This window comes from Lissotriton helveticus, chromosome 9, assembly GCF_964261635.1.
Source record: "Lissotriton helveticus chromosome 9, aLisHel1.1, whole genome shotgun sequence".
Classification (NCBI taxonomy): domain Eukaryota; kingdom Metazoa; phylum Chordata; class Amphibia; order Caudata; family Salamandridae; genus Lissotriton; species Lissotriton helveticus.
Window position 1 is genome coordinate 577534293 of NC_136070.1, and position 25846 is coordinate 577560138.

The 25846-nt window shown below is 44.5% G+C and overlaps 1 protein-coding gene across 1 annotated transcript in view; it reads left to right on the forward strand.

The window, feature by feature from the left end:
- Positions 1 to 25846, forward strand: part of LOC144781602 (nuclear RNA export factor 1-like) — a 954052-nt gene that overhangs the window by 385982 nt on the left and 542224 nt on the right. Inside the window, exon 8 of the mRNA XM_078660537.1 lies at positions 9221 to 9309. Within this exon, the coding sequence (XP_078516663.1) occupies positions 9221 to 9309 (89 nt within the window). The remainder of the gene's footprint in view (positions 1 to 9220; positions 9310 to 25846) is intronic.

A 25846-nucleotide genomic window follows, 5' to 3' on the forward strand; every position in this document is an offset into this window, starting at 1 on the left:
TGTTAGCGTGTATTTTATATAGCTCAATGGGGAGCCCATTCGGACCCGAGGCCTTCCCAGAATGAACCCCTCTGATAGCCTGCGCCACCTCATTGTTCATGAAAGGGGAGTCCAGGTAGATCCCATTGTCATCCGATAGAGTGGGCTGGGGAATTCATCCACCATTTGTTGCGGATCTGTTATTCTGCCCGAACTTTCCAACACCAACTCCGGCACAAGGCGTGATGCCCACACCCCCTTTTCCAGCCCGCAATCATTTTGCCGGCCTTGTCACCGTGCTAATATAGCCTACTCTGAGTATTTGCATGTTGAATCTTAGCCCTGTCTCTAGCTAGACTCCTGTAATCGTCTCTGAGGAGTTGGAGGCGGTGTAATCCCTCCGAGGTGGCGCCAACGAACACCTCCCTCTCCAAGGCGAGCAAATCTTCTTCCACCTTATCAACCCCGGCCCGGCTCTTTCTCTTTTTCCCCCGAGATAATCGACAGTACTTCCCCTCTAATTACAGTCTACATGCTTCCCATAGAGAACAGTTCGAGTCTACTGTGCTGACATTATCCTGGAAATATCCATCCGTAATTCCTACAATCTCCTTCTTAGTGTCGGGGTCCCTTAAGCGCCAAGCCCTGATTGGGGCGACTCTAGCGACATCCCACTGCCCTAGCTCTACTCCCAGCCAGACCGGAGAATGGTCAGATACTCCTCTAGCCAAATGTCGCACCTCATGGATCCACCATGCCCGCGACGCTGCATCAATACGTAATCTATCCTCGAGAGAGAATTATGCGCCGCCGAGGCATGTGTATATTGAATTTCGCTAGGGTTTTTCATTCTACACCCATCCACCAGTCCGATAGTTTCTGTAAAATCTGACAACCATCTACGGGACGGCAACAAAGCTCGGGCAGGGTGCCTATCCACTTCACCATCCATCATGGCATTAAAATCTCCCCCCACAATCAATATCCCAACAGGCAAATATCAATTTTTTTTTACACAGATCTCGAAAGGTGTCGGACTGCAGGGCTGGCGGGACATATACAGACATAAACATAACAGTTCTCCCTTCCCACAACCCCGAGATCCCAATGTATCTGCCTCTATTGTCAGCCTATGTGGCCTGGATAGTTAGGGGAAAGGAGTTCTTCACCAATATCCCCACCCCCCTCGAGCCAGTGGTGAACCCCGCGTGTGCAACTAACTTGTATCCTCCTCTGTGCAACGCCATACAGCGCCTACCCATGAGGTGCGTCTCCTGCAATAATACCACATCTGGCGAGTGCCTTCTGATCAACTGGCCAACCATTCCTCTCTTTATATTATCTCCAAGCCCATTCACGTTCCAACATAGTGTGGAAATCCCCAATCCCCGTCTATCGGAAGACATCATGGTAATACATCAACACTGAAGCTAACTGTGACCCCGATGCAAAAAAAAAAACAACAAAACATTCCCAACAACTCTTCATTACGTGTGTCCCCCAACCCACCTCCCTGCACCCCTGCATGTAGCTTACGCTCATCCCCAACTCGCAGTGTTACTGTCACCCCCAATCTAATCTACAATTAACTAAAAGTAGAAAACAGAGGAGGGCCAACTAACAGGTCCGCCACCCCCTCCCCCCTCCCGACTCGCCACAGCCACCCCTGCATATTCAAACCGAAACAGAACTAGCCAATCTCTATTAGGCAGGGGATGAAAATATTTGCCCCCTTCAAACCTACAATTACTTAATACAACTTGTCGCCCCCTACGGCCTCATAGTTACAGTGTCATTGTTTATCCGCCTCCGCCTGGTCACGGGCCTCGGAGCCCACCTCCTAAACATGGTCCAGCCAGTCTGCAGCCACTGCAGGATTATCGAAGAACCATGTCCTTCCGTCAATCTCCACTCGAAGGCGGGCTGGGTACATCATGGCGTACTTGATGCCCTTGTCTCTCAACCTCTTTTTGACCGCCAGAAAGCCCTGCCTTTGCACCAGTTGGGTAAAGTTCGGGAAGAACAAGAGGGAGGCGTTCTCAAATGCCAGCGGGGACGTCGGCCGGCCCGCCTGAACGATCACGTCTCTGTCCCGGAAATTAAGGACTCTGGCTATCATAGGGCGGGGGTTTGCCCCCGGCTTAGGTCTGCCGCCCGGGACTCTATGGGCCCGCTCAACCGTAAAGAGGATGCTCAGGTCCTTAGGCTTAAGATAATTGAGAATAAGATTTTCCACAAACAGATCTGGCGCTGGACCCTCCGATTTCTCCTGCACTCCCAAGATGCATATGTTATTGCGTCTAGCGCGCCCTTCATAATCGTCAATCTTCTGATCTGTAAGTTCCCTGGACGCCTTAAAATCTCGCACCTCCTGCTGCACCGCATTGACGTCATCAATGAGGCTGGTCGTCTTAACTTCCAATGATTTGACTTTCTCGCCTGTCTTTGTGAGATCTGCCCACATCAGACCCATTTCTATGGTGACGGTGTCAAGCTTACTGTCCATAGCCTCCATTTTCTGACCCAGGGATGTCTGAACACCTGTTATTGCGGCCATTAGATCCGTCAAGGTAGGTTCATCTCTCGTAGGATAGTCTTCGGAGCCCCCCGCAGGTCCCCTCTCCCCCTCAATCGGAGACCCCTTAGGCAGGGTATAGCGGTCCAATGTATTGGATTGAACCTGCCTGGCCCCCCTTGTGGATTTAGGGAGAGTCTTGTCTGTTTCTGCTCTCGCCGCCATCTCACCTCCTGAGGACCCACACGTCGCCCCCACTTCCTTCGTTGAGGTCCCGGTGTCACTGCCAACCCAGTAGCCGCCAACAGGTTATCTCTCGAGTCACCACTCTCGCCCCGGTCGATTCGCACCTCGAAATCACTCCAGACCACTGCTCGGGCTTCGTCCGGACAGGAGATGTTCTATCCACGCCCAGGGCCAGACACCCTTGCCAGTACTCCCCCGGCTGTCTATTAAAGTGCGGAGCGCAGGAACGCAACCACTGGAACCCTCCGATCCACAGGGACGGCCGGGCTCGGCCTCTCTCTGCATTCAGGCACTCATGTGGGAGCGCCACGGACCCCCGGGCGCGCAGGGTGTGTCGCAGCTAGGGACCCCCAGGGAGACTCGGCAAACAGGGGGCCACACGTTCTATGTCTCAGTGGATCAGCCACCAACCCCACCGCAGGGCCCGCTTGATCCCCCGGCAACAGTGGCGCCGATTCATTTCCACCAGGCCGTCTCACTCCCACAATGTAGACCGTCACCATGGGCCGCAGTATCTCCGCTTCCAGCCCAAGAGTGTCCAGGAGCCTGCGCACAAAACGAGGCCCCCGCCGCATCTCAAACCACTAGGGCGCAATCCTCCAGACCCCCGTCTGCTGCCGGTCGAAGCAGGACCACCGTGGGGCTTAGTCCCAATGCCGTGTCGGGCCCGCAGTCTGCTGCCCCTGCAGGTCGACCTCTCGTGTTCAGTCAAGCCCCGGGGGCCAGCGGGGCGCCTCTGGTCGCAGGCCTTCACTCCACCGGTGCCCCCAAGCCGCGGCGTCACGCTGCAGCCGCCGAGCCCCCCTTGGACTCGCAGCCGAATTCTGGCCAACCTCTGACCGGACCGGCCTCTCCCGACCCCGGTGCCCGATGTTGTGACACTCCGGGGCGGGCAGGCCGTCACTCGAGGTCCCGGTCCCACCAGCAGCAGGCCGCAATCCTCTGGGCGGCTCTGGAAGGGCACCAGACCTCGGCGGAGGGCCGGATTTTCACCCACCGGCACCGGAATGGTTCCCCCACCCGGGAGTGGGGTCAGGGATCAGGATATCCCTCAAGATGGCGAGTCGGGCGAGAAGGGTCGGTGGAGCCGGTCCTCAAGCAGCCATCTTGGTCGCTGACGTGGCTCCTCCTGGTTGATTTTTTAACTGGATTTTGTGGTGAAGTGAATCCTCATCCCATCCTACAAGATTTTTGTTTAATGCTGGGGCTTGGGCAACTGCCCATTTCCTGGCATAAGTATTTTAAATGTACTGGAATATGGTTAGAGCAGGCTGTCATAATGATGTCTTCACTATGTGGGCACTCCATCACAAATTCTGGTGTCCAGTCTTTGTTCTGCTAGAAGTATATCATAACCCTTTGAAAGTCGCTCCCAAAAGAGTGCTTTCACTTTTCTTGTTATATCTCCCTCCATCCGGAGTGTTATTTCATATAACCTGTGTGGAGAACTATCCCTAGTATCTGCAATTTCAACTTTAATATCTTCATTCAAGTCCACTATCTCCAGAAGTCCCTACAGGTTCTGGCAAGCTATTTTTACTTCTGCTGCGCTGTCCAACATTGTCTAAGCCCATTCTCCGTTCTTGAGCTGTGTTCTCATAATCCTCGGCATGTCTGATCTTTAGACCTGCTACCTTCTTTTTGGTGAATTTAGGTTTTGGTTTGCTTTTCTGAACGTGTTGATCGTCATTGGACTCTTCTTTCAGATGTCTGTGACGATATCTGAAAGGTACGACAGGAACGTGTTTCAGTATCTTGATGCCTGTCAGGTTTTCTTAAATTATCAATATTCCTGAGGTTGTACCTCCTTTGAGAGGGCTCCTTTTGAGGAGACCTACCTCTGGATTGAGAATCTTTCTCTTTTGAATGTTGTTTGCTATTTTACCACTTCTTTTTAGAAGATGTAGGATTGTGTTTAGTAAAGACCTTTTCAGGACTTTTAGACAGTTGTAGTTTAACTGGTTTTCCACCCAAACTGTTTCTGCCTAATTCTGCATAGGATTTTTCAAATATTCTGGCTAGTTCTTGTGGTTATTCGGTTACATCAAATTCCCTTAATTTCTGGCAGACTGCCACTGATGCTGCTTCTCCTTTAATATTAGATATATTATTGATGAGACCTGGTTAAAGTTTATCAGTAACTTCATACCTAAATTCAGAGCAGGCTCTGCCCCGTATTTGTTTTGAATCTGCTTCAGGACGTCTGGTATTACCGCCATGGACGGAACACCATATGTTTTAGTGTAGATAGCATCAAAGACTGTGCCCTAAGTGGTGCAGTCTTCCAGATGTGGTGTGATCACCATTGGTAAACAGATTGTTAGAATCCTATGTGTCTCACAAGGGCTGGTATTAGGAAATAGCGCTTCGATTTGAGTACTTTTCTGTGCTATCCAGAATGGAATTTGTTCACATTTTGTGAGCAATTTACCCATGACTGCGTGTAAAGTCTGTGGAGTGATTTTTAGTGTATTCCCCTGGTGAAAGGTTTGTTGTGGAATAAATAATGTTGGTTGGACTGTTAAAGTTCACATGACATATTGAATCAATTGCCTGTAGATTTTGATTAACTCTTTAAGTTGAGCAAGTAATTCTACGTCTGTCATGTCTTCGATTTCAGGATGAGGTGTGTAACCTGCTAAAACAGGCCATGTTGCTCCTGGTCTACCTAGTGGACCGAGGCTGGTAATGTGATTTAAGTGTTTTAGGGTGCCTTTAAACCAGAGTTCTTGCTCGTGGTATGTGAGTGGAATTTCAATATCCTCGAACGGAATATACCCCACAGGTGGAGCATCTTCTTTGTAGAAGTGAAACAAATGTGTTATTGGATATGATTCAGTGAATACTATCCATGTGTAGAATACCTCTGTCTGGTGAGATTAATGTGCCTCTATTACAAAAACTGCTCTACCACCTCTTGGTGTTAGGGCATGTTTTATAAGTTTTATAGTGATGGCTCTCCTTAAATTAATAAGAATGATTATAGCATTCTCATCGGTTTCAGTAAAACCTGTAAAGTCTAAAACTGCTTCGGCTTGGTCAGCCGCAGCTCCACCAGTTTCGGTGTTATTGTCGTTATTAGACATTGTTTAATGAAAATTGCAGAGCAAGTTTCAAGGGAACAAAGATAAGGTGCACAATATTTTGGAACACTGTATCCTTCAACGTTGAACAAACCTAAAAGCTAATTCATAGGATTTTTCGTCCTACTCAGCTATGGCGGATATCATCTCTTACCCACTCCAGACGTCTTATGGAGTATTACGAGTAAAGGGTCTCTGAGAAAAGCACAACTGAGTTACTTCAGTATGTAGCGTTAAATTAGTGCCTTACCAAAAAGTTGGATTCCATGTACTGTAGTTCCTATATCCCTGATAGGCTCTGCTCATTGGAATAATATACACTATAGTTTTCACATAGGACTGAGGTAAGTATGTCTCTATCGAGTGCATTAAACTTAATTACTTGTGTGTGCCAGCTAACTTAGAGGTCACTAGAAACTTCTCGAATGAACAAGAAGGGATTTGTTTCTGTCAACCGCATAAACATGACAACTTTGTTTCCCTTAGAATTGGAACAGTCTCAGAATCATGGAAACAATAGATAACAGTTTCACTCAGTCAATCGTGCATGCTTCATTTCTACAGAGTTGCACAGAAATAGAGAGGTGGGCATTTCAATAAAAAGGGTTTATTGAACAGTTTTATTTCTCATGCAAGAGATATGAACTTCTACAATCGTAAGACAGAATGCGAAGTATAATATGTACAGCGTTAGCAGTAAGATAAAGTAATACTGCAATAGCATGGTCTGTAGCTATGACATAATAAAAATACATACATAAATAACACAGGCTAAAATACTCAACTGGTGCTTCTAAAATAATCCTACTCCAGTGTACCTAACCTAAGTGTAGTACGAGGGAAGACGTAGGTGCTGTTTAGTTTAGTTTAGTTTAGTTTAGTTTTGCCAAGAGTTGCCAATAGTTTCTCTAGGTTCTAGTCTACTCCATACCTTAGAATGAGAGCGGTTGGTATCTTTTTCCCGGACTCGATCTCTAACACCCCGCAGGGGGAGTCAGAAACACTGGAGCTGGATTCTCGGTGAGGAGGATGACAGCGTTTGGTCAATGCGTCAGTTGGGGACTAGACTCTTCCTTCCGAACTTGCCGTGGCGAGCCTCGTCGTGCAAGTAGGTAGCCGAGTTGCACAGTGCACTGTGGTTTGCCATAGCAAGTGAAGGTATATTTATACCTTGAAGATGTTTTTTTAAAATGGATGTTCATGCACAATAAATAACGTTCTTGGTGAAATCAATATCCAGGCAAGGGGAAGTCCTAAAGGCTTAAGAGTCTGGTTTTCCAAGAACTCGTTGTGACGAAGATAAACGGATGTGGTTGACCATTCCTGTATTTGGTTAGCATGAGCAATGCCTAAATAAGGGCTGGATTTCTATGCCTAAATAAGGGCAATGTGAATTGTACCTATATAAGGGCATAAATCGGGAAATCTATATACAGTATCTAAATCGACACACAACACTACCTCGTGACTGGAAAGACTTCTTAGAAGATAAACAACTTGCAAACATCCGGACCCAACATTAGATGGCAGGAGTATGCAAAGCATGTGAACCTACAGCTCTACATGCCATGAACAGATGCTTACTGAGTAAGTAACAGTATCCTTTTCCAGGATTTGTATCTCTCAAATTGATATGAAAGCTACACTACCACCACAAAAAATAGCCCATCTAAGATGTTGTACAGTTGACACCTAAGATACTTAAAAAAAATTAAGTTCTCTTTCAAAACAGTGTAATTGGTCAACAATATTCTTTTGTATTGCAGTAAACAACCACATTGAAGTAGTAGGTGGCGTATTTTTTGTTGGACACAGCTAATCAATGGCATACTTAACAAACTCAGACCATACAAGTATGTGAGGGAATTGGATATTGTTTTTTCTCCCTCAGCCTCCACTTCCAATGAGCTCCCATTCCATAAGTACCTGGGGTCCAGGCGCTGTCACAAAACCAATAGAAGTCTCTACACCATCCCCATCGCATGTCATCTGCAGTAATTTGTACTTGTAGCACTTAGCCCCCATCATTCAAATAAACCTACATGTCCTCTTGCTGCATTCCTTTAGAATTTGTAGAAAAATAGACTGAGGTATGCAGGCAGAGCTGGAGGGCACATAGTCTGATGGAGCCCAGATAACACATGTACTCCATACTCCTATTTTCTGTGCGATTTTGCTGTGAAAATGTCATTAGTAAGTTGGAAGTGAGGATAGTGCATACAAATACAAGGATCGCTGGGGACGAGAATGGGATGAATTGGTGGACAATGACACAAATACGTCCACTCTAACGCTGTTCCATTATTTCAGGGCCCGAAGTGCGCTTCGCGAGCTACTACTACTAGAACGGCCGGAGGTACTGGGCTTCTCTACTATGCTTCGTACTGAATGACTGTTTCGATTAGTCTCACACATTTACAAAAAGACACAAGAACTACACCCTAATCAATATGTCAAGGCTAGATTAGACCGGCAGCGTGACCTGGAACTCACAACAGATGATAGCATGAGGACATATTGTTTTGAAGCCACTAAACGCATTTCCCTTAACGGGAGACATCGCCTTATTCAATTCAAATTCTTTAATCAAATATATCACACGCCCGTTTGGCTTCATAAATTTGGGTTGCGAGATTCTGACAGCTGTGAGAGATGCAGGGAGAGAGAAGCAGATTTTTTACACTTGGCATGGACCTGCCCCCCTATCGCAACCTTCTGGATACAAATTTTTGCCAAACTAAGCGACATCACAGGCGAACAGATTGGCCAGGACCCACTGTTAGCCGTACTGGGTTTCTCAAAGCGTCTTAAGAAAAGTATTAGGCATCCAGTTGACATGGGCCTACTGATAGCTAAACGAATGGTGGCAATGCACTGGGCTGGTGGCCCTCCGACCCAATGGACTAGAGATATGTTGTTTTACAATACACAAACTGAACTATACAGCGAATTACTGCCTCCCAGAAGCTGACCAAAAAACTTTTGGAGTTTATACAACACCTACCTAGAAAGCCAGGCATGATAAGGTTTGATAATGTTACGTATGAGTATACCAACCTTGGGTAGGACGCAAATTACACTGGTTCCTAATAGCACAAGTCTCTGTAACATCATAATTCTTCTACCATGTAATGGATGCTTATAACTGTCATGACCTATTTTGTATGATTGCTTTTACATATGATTTCCCCGATGGTTTATTCATTCCATAATTTGTCAACGCTGATTTGGTATCTTTTGAATATGTCTTCACTTGCCTATTTCCACCCCCCCCCCTTTCTGTTATCTTTCTTTTTGATTTGTTTGTAATGGAAAACATTTGAATAAAGAAAATAAAAATACAAGAATCGTGATTCAGTGTAAGGTTTAACTATGTAATTTGTTTGCTGTCTTTCAGAACTCCTAACACAGGGTGTGGTAGTGGGATTGTTTAGGACGGATCACATGCGGGCTGTGCTCCGGATTATCAAGGAAAACATCCCTGAGGTGAGTGAGGCAAATCTGGGTTCTGGACATCAAAGTCAGATATGTGTTAATGTAGCATACATTCTAATACAGGTGGTTGTCTCCAAACATTTCAATGTACAAAAAGAAAATTAGACGCAGCTACTGCTTAAGCAAACATAAACATTTTCTATGTAAGGGCCATCTTTTTTCCCTTCTCAGTTCCAGTCCCAGTGGAAGGAATGGGGAATAGCCAAGCTTGAGCCGTGCAGCTTCACCTAAAATACCTTGGTTCCCACCATGCAGAGGGACTTCTATAGCGCTAATCTCCTAACCTCAGATTGCAGTTCCTTGAAAAATCCATCGCTACTCCCACGCCCATATATGTACATCCTCCCTTCCCTATCCTTGCTCCAGGATGATAACTCAGCAAAATGCTCTCTCTCCAAGGGATAGCTCCCTCAGATAAGTAGAGTTACCACTAGCCCTCCCCTGCCGGTATCCCAGGGCTGATGGGCTTGGTTGGATGCTTTTCGGAAATTGCTCTTTAACTTAATCAGTAGCTATGCATGTGGAATCCCTTGCTCTGTATTCATTTTAATATTTCTTATATGAGATCCTGTCGCATCTAAGCAGTATGCTGTTGATCCAGTTATTTACACATAGCGTGCCATCAATGATGGTCCACTCCAATTCCCTAAGCAGTCTATATTTAGATAGGCGGTGGTAGAAATTAAAACCCAGACACATCATGGCAAAGTATCAAGCACACAGGAAACCAAATGTCCACCAGTGCTATAGCTTTTAACTTTACACTAACTTTACAGGTAAGTAAAAATGTGTCAATCAGAAATATGATGCTCATAAATTACAAGGTGCTAGCTCCCTGAGGTGTGATAAAACATGTAGGAAGCTGGCTCTTTATGTGATATATCAATAATCTGATATATCGTGTAACGAGTCCAGGGATTCCTTTACTAGTCGACAGGGCTTCCTATCCAATCCCAAAGTGCTCTGTTAGGGGGTAGTGTGGTCGAGCAGCCTTAGGCTGAACATAGAATGAAAGACATTTACAAATACGCACTATGATTCATAAATGACACACATGATTCAGGAAGGAGTTCCACGCCAATTTGTAGAAATAGCAAGTACCTTTATATATGTTTAGGCATCAGAGAAAAATAGTTCAGGGAAGTAAGTTTTTAAATTTAAATTCTTTTCACTTTAAAAAGTGGACACAGTGCGATTTCTGAGTTTTGCAATATTATCCTATGGAAGAACAACAAGTTCTGCAAACATATATATTACAGGCACTTACAAGACCAATCTCCAGGAGTTAAGGTGAGTGGTGGGCCCTTGTAGGAATCTGGCTCTTTATATGGCGTTACCACTAGGGGCCAGATGTAGGAAGGGCATTACCGGTCGGTAACGGCCGAAATTAACGAATTTCGGCTGTTACCGACCGGTAATAGGCTTTTCTGATGTAGGGGCCGAAATTAACGATTCGGTAATTTACCAAATCGGTAATTTAAGGAATTTGTAAATTACTGAATTCTTAAATACCGATTCGGTAAATTGCCGAATTCCTAATGTAGGGAGCACTTAAATGAGTGCTTATCCCATGTTAGGATTCGTTATTTACCACCTACTACAAGTTGATAGTAAATAACGAAAACACCCCAAAAAGCAATTTTATGCAAATTGCTTCAGTGCCATGTTGCAGACATACATGCCCTTTGGGCATGTATGTCTGCAACATGTGCACCCATACACAATTGAGGGGTGCAACAGGGTGTCAAAGTGACACCCTGCCACCCTTCAATGTTTTCCCCCTTTTACCGAATCGGTATTTACTGATTCGGTAATTGACATTCATACCTATGGTCCTCCAGGCCCATAGGAATTAATGGCAATTACTGAATTCTGTAAATACCGATTCGGTAAATACCGAATCTTAACGATTCGGTAATTTTTACCAAATGATTTGCTACATAGCATTTACCGATTCAAAAATACTGAATCGGTAAAATTCGGTATATTCGAATCGGTAAATGCTATTTACCTACATCTGGCCCTAGGTGGTTATACCGTGCACAGAGTCCGGGGGATCCCCAAAAGTGTACAGCTCTCAATATAAAACCCAAAGTGCTTTATTAGTGGTAGTGTGGGCGAGCAGCCTTAGGCCTAACACAGAGGAGTGTAGAATATATATTGCACAACATTGACCAATAATGGACACACAACTCGAGAAGGAGATCCAGGCCAAATTTAGAAAATTATACTTTTTACTTTATTTTAAGACCAAGATCTTAGCAATAGGTAAGTACGTTTTTAAATAACATTACTATTCACATGGAAAAATCGACACTTAAAAACTTCTCAGCACAGTTAAATGTTATCCTATTGACAAAACAATATCGCGGTTAAAGTAGTAAGTAATGCACTTACAATTCCAGTCTTCTGAACCAAATGTCAGCAAAGGGTTCTGTCCAATGCTTTTCATTGGATACAGGGGGTGACACACCTACTTGACAAGCTAATTCTCACGCCTGTCAAGGTTCCAAGTAGACTCTGACAGGGTGTGGGGTGGGGGGGAGTGTGGGGTTTGTGACTTCCTCTCCTATGTTTGGACCAAGATTTGCATTCCGAAGGTGGCTACTCCTTTAACGCTTGCCAGCCCAAGGATGCTAATCACTGGCACTCCTATGGGAGGGGATGTTACACCCTTTTCCTGGACAGGCTTTTATTCTAGACCTCCTGAGAGCAAAAGGCTCTCGCCTTAAGAGGTCGCCAACTTGTCTCAGGCTGCAGAATCCAGTTAGCAACACACCAGAGGCTGGTAGGTTTTTAGGGGGCATCTATAAGCTGCCTTCTGAGAGCATGTTTTGATAAATCCAACACTGGCATCAGTGTGGGTTAATCAAGACGAGATGTTTGAAACCAAACATCCCTATTTTTCGTGACGCCATCATTGTTTTCACCAGTGTCCAGTACATGGTTTAAGTTGGCTTCCCTGGTCACTTGCACTGGCATCAATATGGCTGACCAGAACAGGGGAATATCCGCTCATGCCTCACATATAATATTAAGCACCCTGCCTTAGTGCTGTCAGGCCTGCAGTGGTAGGTGACAAGACACAAGGGGATGTGTGACATGTTGCGTTTTCACTTCTGTCTGCACCAAGACATGCAGCCTCCTATGGCAGTCGTGCATGTGCTTGGTGAGAGGTCACTTAGGTTAGCACAGTTCGCGCTGCAGCCCTTAGTGATCCTCTTTAGTACCTCAGGCCCTCGGTACAAGGGTACGATATACTATGGACGTACAGAGGGTTCTAAAAGTTTTGCCAGTTGGGGGAACATTTGCACAGTTTTGTGAAAAAGCTCTGTCACTGGGGACCTGGTTGGCAGGATCCCAGTTCACTTTGTCGAAATCACATAATGTACCAGTGTACCAGGCAAAAAGTCAGGCCACCGTGTCAAATAGGGACACTTTCTACAAGACCCACCCCCTCCCCAAAGAGGATGAACAAGAGAGAGTCTTCATCTTCTAAGTGGAAAAACCTGGAAAGGCCATCTGCTTTGGCATGGTCAGTCCCAGGTTTGTGTTCCACTACAAAGCCCATCCCCTGTAGAGATATGGACCACCTTAACAGTTTGGGGTGTTCACCTTTCAATTGTATTAGTCATCTGAGAGGCCTGTGCTCAGCTTGGACAAGGAAGTGAGAGCCAAACAGGTATGGTCTCGGCTTCATCGGGGACCAAATCACAGTAAAGGCTTCCCTCTCAATGGCACTGTGTACGGAGCTGGCTCTGTATATACTATACCAAAGTAAGGTATAGTGTGCACAGAGTCCAGTGGAACCCCAAAGGTAGGCAGAGGCAAAGTTAGATAGCACCTTACTCTCTATTTGTGGTAGTGTGGTTGAGCCCGTAAGGCGTCTGGTGCAAGGGTGCGTTTTAGAGTCGGATCTTCTTACCAGTTCCTGGTCGTGGTTGGAGGGGACCTTCTGGATTTACGCAGCAGGCGTCGGCTGGAAGCTTGAGGCAGGTCAGGGATTGATGGATCTCGGGTCAGGATTACTGAAGAAACCTCCTCGTGGTATTTCCTCACTCGAGCTCGGGCCGTGGACGGCGGGTGCAGAGTGGGGCGGAATCGCGGTTTTGGCTGGGGCCAGAGGTTGTAGGTGAACAAATCCGGTGTTCACAGGGGACAAAGTCTTTGGGCTTGAAGGCAGGCAGGTCCTCCGGGTTTCTCTAGGTTGCTTGCTGCAGGGCACACCAGCATTTTGCAGGAGCAGGTTTGAAGTGGAGACAGGCCGGTAGGGCTGGGGACAAGTCAGTAGGCATCTTCCTCTTGTTAGCTTCGGCACAGCTGTTCGGTCCTTCTTCCTCTCGTCTTGTTGCAGGTTCTTGTCTGAGGAAGCAAGGTACAGGGGTGCCCATAAATACTAGATTTTGGGGCGTTACAGGTAGGTAAAAGGTTGGGACCAATGGGTCCCTTCCCTGGGGTGGGTACACCCCGTATTATGCCACCCTCCAGTGGGAGGGGGTCATATGCCTTTCCCTGGTTGACTGTGTGTCCCCATCTGCAAGATGGTGGGGACTGAGGAGTTGTGCTTCACCTCGCCTCTCCCATCTGAGGGGTGGAGTTGGCAGAGGTGAGCACACCTCTCTTCCCCACTTTTTTACCACTGGTTCTCCCGCCCAACGTGGGGGTCAGAACTAGAGGGGATCAGTTGCTGAAAGCAGCAAGTGGCCTGGGGAAGCTCACAAAGGCAGCAAGCCTTTGAAGCTTCCCCTTCGTGGACCCTGCCCATCCTGGGGAGGAGTCTTTGCACTTGGCCCCATGATTTGCATTGTTTCAGGCCCCGGAGAGCAACAGGCTCTCAACATAGGGGTCCAGATACATGTCTGGTGATAGCAGCTGAAAGCAATCACTATGCCTGGACACTAGAGGTACGGTACGTTTAAGCAAATGGTCGGAGTAGTTAAATAAACATTCAAATACACATCAAATTTGTGAATATAAAAGCCAAAAGACAGATAACCAAAAACTTTTTTGAAAAGGATTTTTACAATGGAATCTTAATTTGCCAAGCCGCATTCGATGCAATTAACATTCAAAGCATTAAATGGGTACTTGCGTCTTTTCAAGAGAAATAGTGCTCATGGGTGTGGAAAGTGCTAGAGTGAGGGAATGGGGAAGTGGTAGTGAAGGACAGGGTAAAGGTGTTTGTGATATAGATACAATACAAACAATATACAAATGAACCTTTCCAGCCTGTCAAGGTCAAATCGTTCCAAAATACATTGCTCATTGGTATATCCTCAATTAGTACAATCTAATCAATGAGCATGTGAAGGTTGAGACAAGACGGTCCACGGTTTGACCCCCATAAAGCGGAGGGTTAATGATGGCCTCACAGTGGGGTCTTCATCAGGACAGTAGGGTACCTAAGAATAATAAATACAGTTCCGTACCTAGTCTATTAGGAGAGGTGAAAAGTCTGGAGAAGGGAGTAATGAATAATACCTACTAGGCTGTAGGATGGACCTAAAAAGGTAGAAGCCTGGACGGGCTCCAAAAGGGGCTCCTGGGTTTCTGTAGAAAAGACATGGGGGTAAATATTCATGTCCGAAGCATAAGTACAAAATGATAGTAATATGCTGGTGGATGGGTACTTACATATATTCAAAAAGAGCGTGGGTATGGGGAACCAATCTCCCAAACCTGCGATGATTAATCCGAATCAAAAGGTCTGAAAGAGGCAGGCATGGGTATTTAGTCAGGAAGTGGATTACTAAATCCATAGCAAAGTCGGTAATTCACTGGTAGAAAAAACAGAGTTAGTTGGCTAGAAAGTTGGCGCAGATCATACATTGGAAAGGGTATAGGACATGGCTAAGTACTAGCAATCGCTTGATCAGAATAGTGGTGGCGTGGGTATTGGGATAATTCCTGTAAAAGGCAATACGATCAATGCGGCGGGACTTGAAAAAACCCAGTAAGTCTAAACAATTAAATGATTAGTTCTTGAATAGCGTGGAATTGCTTTAATGGCGTGAATCCCCGACAGAGTACGCGGCGGTAACGTGCCTCGGTACTCTGCGGTGGATTGAAGGAAACGGCAAAGGTGGCAGTGCTTACCTGACTCAAACTGCGCCTGCAATGAAGAGTGCGTCTCGCCTGTCTCCTCATGGTAAAAGTGGAACATCCAGCGCGCATGCACCGCGAGGTGCAGCCGCTGGATGAGTGCAAGGGGCTCGTCCGTCCTGCAGCCAATGGGTGCACGGCAGGGCGTGTCAAATTAATCTCAGCAAGCCGCAGAATGGACGCGGTTGGGGACATGAAGGCATTACGATATGTGCAAAGGGACTGGAAAATCGCATATTAATCTAATCTCTTAACAGGATTATCATGGAAATTAGTTGGTGAGTTTGAATTAAGGCGTGAATCCCCGACAAAGTACACGGCAGTTAAAGTGCATCTGTGCTTTGCGGCGGATTGGTGGCAGCGCAAAGAGGTATCAATGGTAAAAAGAAGGAACGGCAAAAGAAGCCGTGCTTACCTATCTCAATCTGCGGCTGCAATGAAGAGTGCAGCTCGCCTGTCTCCTCACGGTATATATAGACACTTCAGCGCTCTTGCACCGCGAGGTGCAGCCGCTGGATGAGTACAAGGGGCTCGTCCGGCCTGCAGCCAATGGGTGCATAGCAGGGCGTGTCAGATTACTCTCAGCAAACTGCGAAGAAAACGCGGTGCGGGCCAGCCCGCATTTGGATCATGGCAGCGTGTTTAATAAATACGGAAAAGTTCGAACACAGCCCTGTGGCGATCTTGTGTTTTGACACAACTAGGGGTTTCAAGTATCATGTTTATAATAACGTTATGGCTGAGTATGCATTACAACAAGGCTCTCCTAACACAAATTTATGTATATTCACAGTGGGAAACAAGGTGACAGCTTTAACTTAACTGTACATTGACTAGAGAGTCACATTAATCAGAAGAACACAAAGTTCCATCGCTATGGAGTAAGGAAACATTGGAAAAAAACAACAAGATATTTGTTGCAGTCTTCAAAATAAACAGAATTGTACATGTAATTATATCATAGCATTAATGTAAACATTACACAAGATGTTGTCAAGTCACAAGGGCATATATATACATGTATAAAGCCCATGGCATCCTATTTGTGAAGCAGGGAATACGGACATAGAGGTCATTTTGTATTACATATCCTAGCCAGTGAAACCTGCATTCAGGGTGTATGTATGCAGTTGATTGTAAGCCCTCAATCTATCGTATAGTGTGTTATTCGGTATGTAGACTAGCCATTTGCGCATAGGTAGTGTCTTGTTCATTCAGACCATTCTGGACACTACTTAAACGCTGCATCCACTTGCATTCTCTGATATTCAGGATTCGGCAAAGATCTCCTCCTCGTTGGCCCATTGTGACCTTCTCTAATATCACCCATTTGAGAGATTCAGGGGTGTGGGTGGTATTTACGAAGTGTTCCACTAATGGGGCTCCAACTGTTTTACAACGTATCCTGCTACAGTGTTGTAGGATCCGTGTTTTGGCTTTTTGTCTAGTCTGGCCCACATATATCTTGTTGCATGGGCATACAATAGCATAAATTACATTCTCTGTATTGCAGTTTGTATGTTCTTGGAGGGTGATGGAATGCTCTCCATGTGTGAAGATCTTGGTTTCGATGCACATAGGGCAAGCCTTGCATTTACTGCACTTGTAATGTCCCAGTATTTGGTGTAGATTCCACATTGTCTGTATAGTCTGTTGAGGTGGGGTATCAAGTAGAGAACGTACGACTTGATCCTTGATATTTTTGGCTTTTTTGGAAGCGTGCATGGGGGGTTCCTGTACTTCCAGGGTGTCAGAAATCAACCCCCAATGGCCATTGATGATCCGTTTGATGTCATTACTTCTTGTGCAGAACGTCGTAACGCATATCATCCTGTCAAGGGTGGTAGAACAGTTTTTGGGGATAAGGAGAGTTTCCCTGTTATTGTACCATGCTCTCTTTCTTGATCTCTTGACGAGTCTTTTGGAATAGCCTCTTTCAACTAGGCGATTAATCAAGTCTTCTGATTCCCTGAAAAAGTCTTCTTTCCGCGAGCAATTTCTTCTGATTCTCAGAAATTGGCCAAAGGGGAGATTATCCCAAAGCCCTCTGGTATGATGACTGATGTACCGAAGCAGAGTGTTCCGCTCTGCCGGTTTCCTAAAGAGGGTAGTTTAAAGGTGGTTTTCTTGGACTTTGATGCTGATATCAAGAAAGTCAATCGTCTTTTTGTCGTATTGCATGGTAAATTTGATGTCATCCGATCGTGTATTCAACCAAGTGAAGAAATTGGTGAGGTCGCCGGTATCTCCTGTCCGGATCAGGAGAACATCATCTATATACCTTCGCCAATCAGTGATGTTGTTTCTGAAGGGATTATTGGGTGATAGGATGTTGGTGGTTTCAAAGTCGTCCATAGAGAGAATAGCCAAGCAAATGGTCGGAGTAGTTAAATAAGCATTCAAATACACAACAAATTTGTGAACAGAAAAGCGAAAAGACAGACCACCAAAAACTTTTTGAAAAGGAATTTTACAATGGAGTTTTAATTTGCCAAGCCGCATTCGATGCAATTAACATTCAAAGCATTAAATGGCTACTTACGTTTTTTCAAGATAAATAGTGCTCATGGGTGTGGAAAGTGCTAGTGAGAGGGAATGGGGAAGTGGTAGTGAAGGACAGGGTAAAGGTGTTTGTGACATAGATACAATACAAACAATATACAAATGAACCTTTCCAGCCTGTCAAGGTCAAATTGCATTTACAAAATTACTAAATACATTGCTCATTGGTATATCCTCAATTAGTACATTCTAATCAATGAGCATGTGAAGGTTGAGACAAGATGGTCTACGTTTCGACCCCCATAAAGCGGAGGGTTAATGATGGCCTCACAGTGGGATCTTCATTAGGACAGTAGGGTACCTAAGAATAATCAATACAGTTCAGTACCTAGTCTATTAGGAGAGGTGAAAAGTCTGGAGAAGGGAGTAATGAATAATACCTACTGTAGTGAAGGTGAAGTTAATTGCATCGAATGCGGCTTGGCAAATTAAAACTCCATCGTAAAAATCCTTTTCAAAAAAGTTTTTGGTGATCTGTCTTTCCGCTTTTAAGTTCACAAATTTGATGTGTATTTGAATGCTTATTTAACTACTCTGACCATTTGCTTAAACGTACCGTAATTGTAACCCAGGCCGGGATGTTTTTATTTGGGCATAACGCCGTAAAAACATAACACTCTCTGTGCAAGCACTCGCTTGCGAGGGTTTTTCCGTACCTTATTTATATTGAATGTCTCAAGACTAGGTGCCCCATCATGAATACAGGGGACTCCCTTTCATACACAGAGGAGTACATCAAAAGTCTGATAGAGAGGGACTCGGGTTCCACTTTCTTAACATCCAGCACTTCCACTATCGATTTTTCATTGAATGGAAAAATTAATAAATTGGAGAGACTTGAAAAAAAGTTGGTACGCACAAGGTTACATGGGCATCTCCTAACAAAATATCTACAAGAAAATATCATACCCACTGGCCTCCAAGTCTGCAACGAACCAGCAATCTTCGTGGATAATCCGAAGTTTAAAGAAGGTTTTAGCTTCGTGGCTAACAACTGTTCACGCCATTCGATGGTGTTGGGAGTTGAAACTGCACTAGAACAAGTCGAGAAACTTATTAAGAAAATAAGTGACCTGAGGCAGGAGATAAGTGGGGACTCAGCAATTGCGAATGCTAAAGAGACACTTGAACGTCTTGAAAAAACATTAAAAGACTTTGACGTGGAAACACAAGCCAAAGAATTGGACAAACTTGCGAAGGATCTTCGCTATTACGACAAGAAAAAGACCTATCCCTATTTGCAAGAAGACTACTTCAAACAGGACCATCAGGGTCGCTTCTTCAACAGAGGACGAGCGGGATACAGAGGAGGTAGAAGATTTACCACCTTTTCGGACTCCACATATAGCACAGAAAGCGACGGTGAACAAGCGGGTCCTAGCAACAACTACCAATACCAGTACCCATGGTATCAACCACAACAAAGTCTCCAAACCGGACTACCGCCGTTTTTAGAGAACAGCGACTGGCGCCCACCGAGAGGATGAGGAGGCCCTTGGATCAGATGACCACGCCGAGGCCAGAACCAACAGAACTGGGACACAGGTAGCCAACAAGGACAGGAACAAAACACCAAACAAGTATGTTTTCAATAGGAAAATCACGGGGAGATCAACACCAGGAGGAGAACATACAGATGGTGAACAAAAAGAACCCTATTATCAACCTATCTTCCCATACCCTCTCACCTGAAGAAACCAGCATCCTAAAGAAGTGTTTGTCCTTTGTACCCACGACACATGCTAACCGCTTCAATATAAAAGCTGAACTACAAAGGTTCTTTCGCAAGATCCGTTTGAGACACTTTTTCAAACATTCCCTTCCGATATCATCAACGTCACACACTGGGTTGCGCCCACCATCCACCTTCATGCCTCCAGCACATTCTGTATCACATAAGATTCTACCTTATGAAAGTGTTGTGCTGCGCGATATCATGAGAGTGTGTGACAAGAAACCTTATGTGAGATACAACACAACACAAGGAGAACAACAAGCCCTCAATGACTTAAAGAACAATAAAGCCATTGTTATTAAGCCGGCGGACAAGGGTGGAGCCATCGTCTTGCAAAACACGGCCGATTACAAAGCTGAAATATACTCCCAGTTGAGAGATGGTGTAAGTTACCAACATATAAACTAGGATCCAACCAAAGAAATTCGGACAACAATCAAAATCATTACGGAAAGAGGCAGAGATTTGGGTTTTCTATCGCAAAAGGAGTTTGAGTTCTTGAATGTCAATCAACCCTGCACACCTAGCATATATATGTTGCCCAAGGTGCATACAAATCCACTTAAACCACCAGGAAGACCCATTATATCAGGATGCGGGTCACTCTTAGAGCCGATTAGCAAGTATGTTGATTTTTTTCCTTAAACCCCTAGCTGAATCTACTAAAACGTAGATACGAGATACCATGCAAATCGTGAACCTAGTAGATAACATGATTTTTTAAGAGAACAAACAACTACTGGTGACCATGGACATCGTCTCTCTATACACCAGCATTCCGCAGACACCTGCTTTGGAGTCCATGACAAAAGCACTGGAGAGGAGACCCAAACCCACCTACGTCCCAACTGAGTTCATAATCAATCTACTGGAAGTAGCCATGACTAAGAATTTCTTTATTTTTTTCAAAATGATTACTTCGTATAGAGCAAAGGCGTAGCAATGGGGGCGGCCTTCGCCCCTGATTTGGCTATTCTCTATATGGACAACTTTGAAACCACCAACATCCTATCACCCAATAATCCCTTCAGAAACAACATCACTGAATGGCGAAGGTATATAGATGATGGTCTCCTGATCTGAACAGGAGATACCGGCGACCTCACCAATTTCTTCACTTGGTTGAATACACGGTCGGATGACATCAAATTTACCATGCAATACGACAAAAAGACGATTGATTGATATCAGCATCAAAGTCCAAGAAAACCACCTTTATACTACCCTCTTTAGGAAACCGGCAGAGCGGAACACTCTGCTACGGTACACCAGTCATCATACCAGAGGACTCGGGATAATCTCCCCTTTGGCCAATTTCTGAGAATCAGAGGAAATTGCTTGCGGAAAGAAGATTTTTTCAGGGAATCAGAAGACTTGATTAATCGCCTAGTTGAAATCCCAAAAGACTCGTCAAGCGATCAAGAAAGACAGCATGGTACAATGACAGGGAAACTCTCCTTATCATAAAACTACAGAGTGGAGAAGGGCCCAAGGGGAAATAGTTTATAGACCTACTAGCATCTTGTCCCCCAACTATACATTCTGAACACACGGAAGATGCCGCAGGTCTTTACACAATCCAGAAGCACTGAGGAACCTATAAAGTATTCCACAAGAGGAACTGGAATGACAGGATAGGTGAAGAGATACAAAGGGTAGAAAAGTACCCATCAGCCCACTCACTAGTGGAACTTCGTCATCTGGGATTTCATGCTTGAAAAGTTGGTGTCCAAAAAGCACTTCCTCAAGAAGACATTGAGGCTAGCCTAGGACCCAATGGTTGAAACCTCAACCAGAACAAATGACAGAGTTTGAGGCTGATAGGGCTTAGTTGCAGTGCTCAAAGAAAATATATAAGAAAATGTGAAACAAAAGGAAAATGATCCAAGTGAGTTAAAAATGCCTAACTTGATGTCAAAAAGAAATCTTTATTGAATGTGCCCATCAAGATGGTATGTTTAAAAAAACAGAGTGATAGTAGCAAGAAAGATGGTTTGCTAATTACCATAGATGTTCTCTGGTCAACATGTTTCAGCCTTAAGAGGCTTTCGTCAGGACCTATGAATCACTACTGCAACACTTACTTTATGTGCTGTGAAAGACAGACTACAGACATTCTCATGGGTGTTGTATCCCCTCCTGTCAAAAGATATAAAAAGAGAACAGAAAACACAAAACAGACCACACAACAAAAAGTTATGGTCATTCTAACAACAATTGTGTGCATATACCTTAATTTGTACAATGTGTTCTAATTAACAACTTACCCAAATTTTTGGGATGAAGAACCTCACCTCACCTGGCGACGGCTCAGGCTAAAGGAGGCCACGCACTAGAAGGAATTCATTTAAAGTGGTGTATTTTAGTTCATCTTTCAGAAAAAAAAAATGTGTTTCAAAATATATTCCAGATTAGATATAGGTAGGTGACTTAGGTAGCCATAGGAAAAGAGATGTATATTTTTTTAAAAAGGGATTCATCATTCACAAAACATCTATGTCTGGTCAAGTGACATTGAGAAAAGTCTATTTACATTCTATTCGTAAAAACATAAATAGCACACATTGCCCTAGGTGCGTTGCTACCAGTAGTGAACCACAACATACTGGTTCTATGCACCTTTAAATAAATCAAAAGAGCCTACTGAGGTGAGCTCTTTGTGACTCGAGGAACCGGCGCGGTAAAGCGCTGTCATCACTATGGATGATATGCTCCTCGTATTACACATCCGATTGCCAAATTCTTTCAGGAAAACACAAAGTAGATACCGCAGCTTAGAGAGCACCTACCTCTCCGTCGTTACCTCGTGCTTATTCTGAGCCGAGTGGGAGGTAGTGCTCCGATGCGGGTCGTGAGTTTTAAAAGGGAATCGGCGGACCAGAGAGAGACACGTCTTCCCTGCGTTTTGATAGGTTCTACACGACGTACTAACGTCAACCTATCCTATGCTTTCAAAATGGCAAGCCCCGCATGCTAATGTAGAGTCGCGTACTGTTTCCTGTTACAACGAGCAGCCCGCACTGAGCGGACCGCTCTGAGAGCAGGGAGCAGGACGGACCTGATTGGTCCCTGAAGACTACCGGAAATCCATGAAACCACCAATGGACTTTCGTTAGAAGGCGTCTACTCTGCACTGCCATTGAACGTTTTTTCAATGTATAAGCCAATTGTATCGTTCGTTCATAGTGGGCAAGTAGAGAAAGTATTACAAAACAGTTGACACTAGTGTTATTTAGTCTCTCATTTTGTACAGATAATTACAGTCATCTCGTCCGTTTATAAGGGTATTGCATGTTCGTGGTGTGATATGTACTTGGTGAATGGCAGCCAAGGTGGCGTAAATCGACTGTTCTTAGATACGTATAAGTGCCTTATCGGTGGGCAAGGAGAAAAAATACTATAGAACGGTTGACAATAGTGTTATTTAATCTCACCTTTTGTACAGATAATTATAGTCATCTCATCCGTTTATAAGTGTATCGTATGTTCGTAATGTGGTATGTACTTGGTGGATGACAGCCAAGGTGGCGTAAATTGACTGCTCTTAGATACGCATAAGTAGGTCAGTCCTATGGTCCTGCCGCTCACTTCAATTGAACGATGATATTCCTTGGTTACAGCTGTGAGCACACCGGCTGCAGGACCTATTCCTTGTTTGAAAATGCTTGAATTGTAGGCCTGTTTAGACTTTAGCGTTGCCTACGAACAGTTTAGCTTCCTCATTTTTCATTTTTCATTTTTTGTTTAATGACGAGTCATTGAGGTTTTCTCACAGTTTGTACAAGACCAATTAGAAGTGCACCGTGTCTCCGGTGGGCATTAAATATCATCCTGGGTTTTGCTACACAAGATGTTTGCCACACTAGGAATGAATGTGGTCTCCAAGACACACGAGATGACTGAGATTGTTTATAGAGGGATGTAGATATTGAAGTGAGCGGCAGGACCATAGGACTGACCTACTTATGCGTATCTAAGAGCAGTCAATTTACGCCACCTTGGCTGTCATCCACCAAGTACATACCACATTACGAACATACGATACCCTTATAAACGGACGAGATGACTATAATTATCTGTACAAAAGTTGAGATTAAATAACACTATTGTCAACCGTTCTATAGTATTTTTTCTCCTTGCCCACCGATAAGGCACTTATACGTATCTAAGAACAGTCGATTTACGCCACCTTGGCTGCCATTCACCAAGTACATATCACACCACGAACATGCAATACCCTTATAAACGGACGAGATGACTGTAATTATCTGTACAAAATGAGAGACTAAATAACACTAGTGTCAACTGTTTTGTAATACTTTCTCTCCTTGCCCACTATGAACGAACGATACAATTGGCTTATACATTGAAAAAACGTTCAATGGCAGTGCAGAGTAGACGCCTTCTAACGAAAGTCCATTGGTGGTTTCATGGATTTCCGGTAGTCTTCAGGGACCAATCAGGTCCGTCCTGCTCCCTGCTCTCAGAGCGGTCCGCTCAGTGCGGGCTGCTCGTTGTAACAGGAAACAGTACGTGACTCTACATTAGCATGCGGGGCTTGCCATTTTGAAAGCATAGGATAGGTTGACGTTAGTACGTCGTGTAGAACCTATCAAAACGCAGGGAAGACGTGTCTCTCTCTGGTCCGCCGATTCCCTTTTAAAACTCACGACCCGCATCGGAGCACTACCACCCCCTCGGCTCAGAATAAGCACGAGGTAACGACGGAGAGGTAGGTGCTCTCTAAGCTGCGGTATCTACTTTGTGTTTTCCTGAAAGAATTTGGCAATCGGATGTGTAATACGAGGAGCATATCATCCATAGTGATGACAGCGCTTTACCGCGCCGGTTCCTCGAGTCACAAAGAGCTCACCTCAGTAGGCTCTTTTGATTTATTTAAAGGTGCATAGAACCAGAATGTTGTGGTTCACTACTGGTAGCAACGCACCTAGGGCAATATGTGCTATTTATGTTTTTACGAATAGAATGTAAATAGACTTTTCTCAATGTCACTTGACCAGACATAGATGTTTTGTGAATGATGAATCCCTTTTTTAAAAAATATACATCTCTTTTCCTATGGCTACCTAAGTCACCTACCTATATCTAATCTGGAATATATTTTGAAACAAAAATTTTTTTTCTGAAAGATGAACTAAAATACACCACTTTAAATGAATTCCTTCTAGTGCGTGGCCTCCTTTAGCCTGAGCCGTCGCCAGGTGAGGTGAGGTTCTTCATCCCAAAAATTTGGGTAAGTTGTTAATTAGAACACATTGTACAAATTAAGGTATATGCACACAATTGTTGTTAGAATGACCATAACTTTTTGTTGTGTGGTCTGTTTTGTGTTTTCTGTTCTCTTTTTATATCTTTTGACAGGAGGGGATACAACATCCATGAGAATGTCTGTAGTCTGTCTTTCACAGCACATAAAGTAAGTGTTGCAGTAGTGATTCATAGGTCCTGACGAAAGCCTCTTAAGGCTGAAACATGTTGACCAGAGAACATCTATGGTAATTAGCAAACCATCTTTCTTGCTACTATCATTCTGTTTTTTTAAACATACCATCTTGATGGGCACATATAATAAAGATTTCTTTTTGACATCAAGATAGGCATTTTTAACTCACTTGGATCATTTTCCTTTTGTTTCACATTTTCTTATATATTTTCTTTGAGCACCGCAACTAAGCCCTATCAGCCTCAAACTCTGTCATTTGTTCTGGTTGAGGGTTCAACCATTGGGTCCTAGGCTAGCCTCAATGTCTTCTTGAGGAAGTGCTTTTTGGACACCAACTTTTCAAGCATGAAATCCCAGATGACGAAGTTCCACTAGTGAGTGGGCTGATGGGTACTTTTCTACCCTTTGTATCTCTTCACCTATCCTGCCATTCCAGTTCCTCTTGTGGAATACTTTATAGGTTCCTCAGTGCTTCTGGATTGTGTAAAGACCTGCGGCATCTTCCGTGGGTTTAAAACTCTCCTTATCCCCAAAAACCGTTCTACCACCCTTGACAGGATGATATGCGTTACGACGTTCTGCACAAGAAGTAATGACATCAAACGGATCATCAATGGCCATTGGGGGTTGATTTCTGACACCCTGGAAGTACAGGAACCCACCAT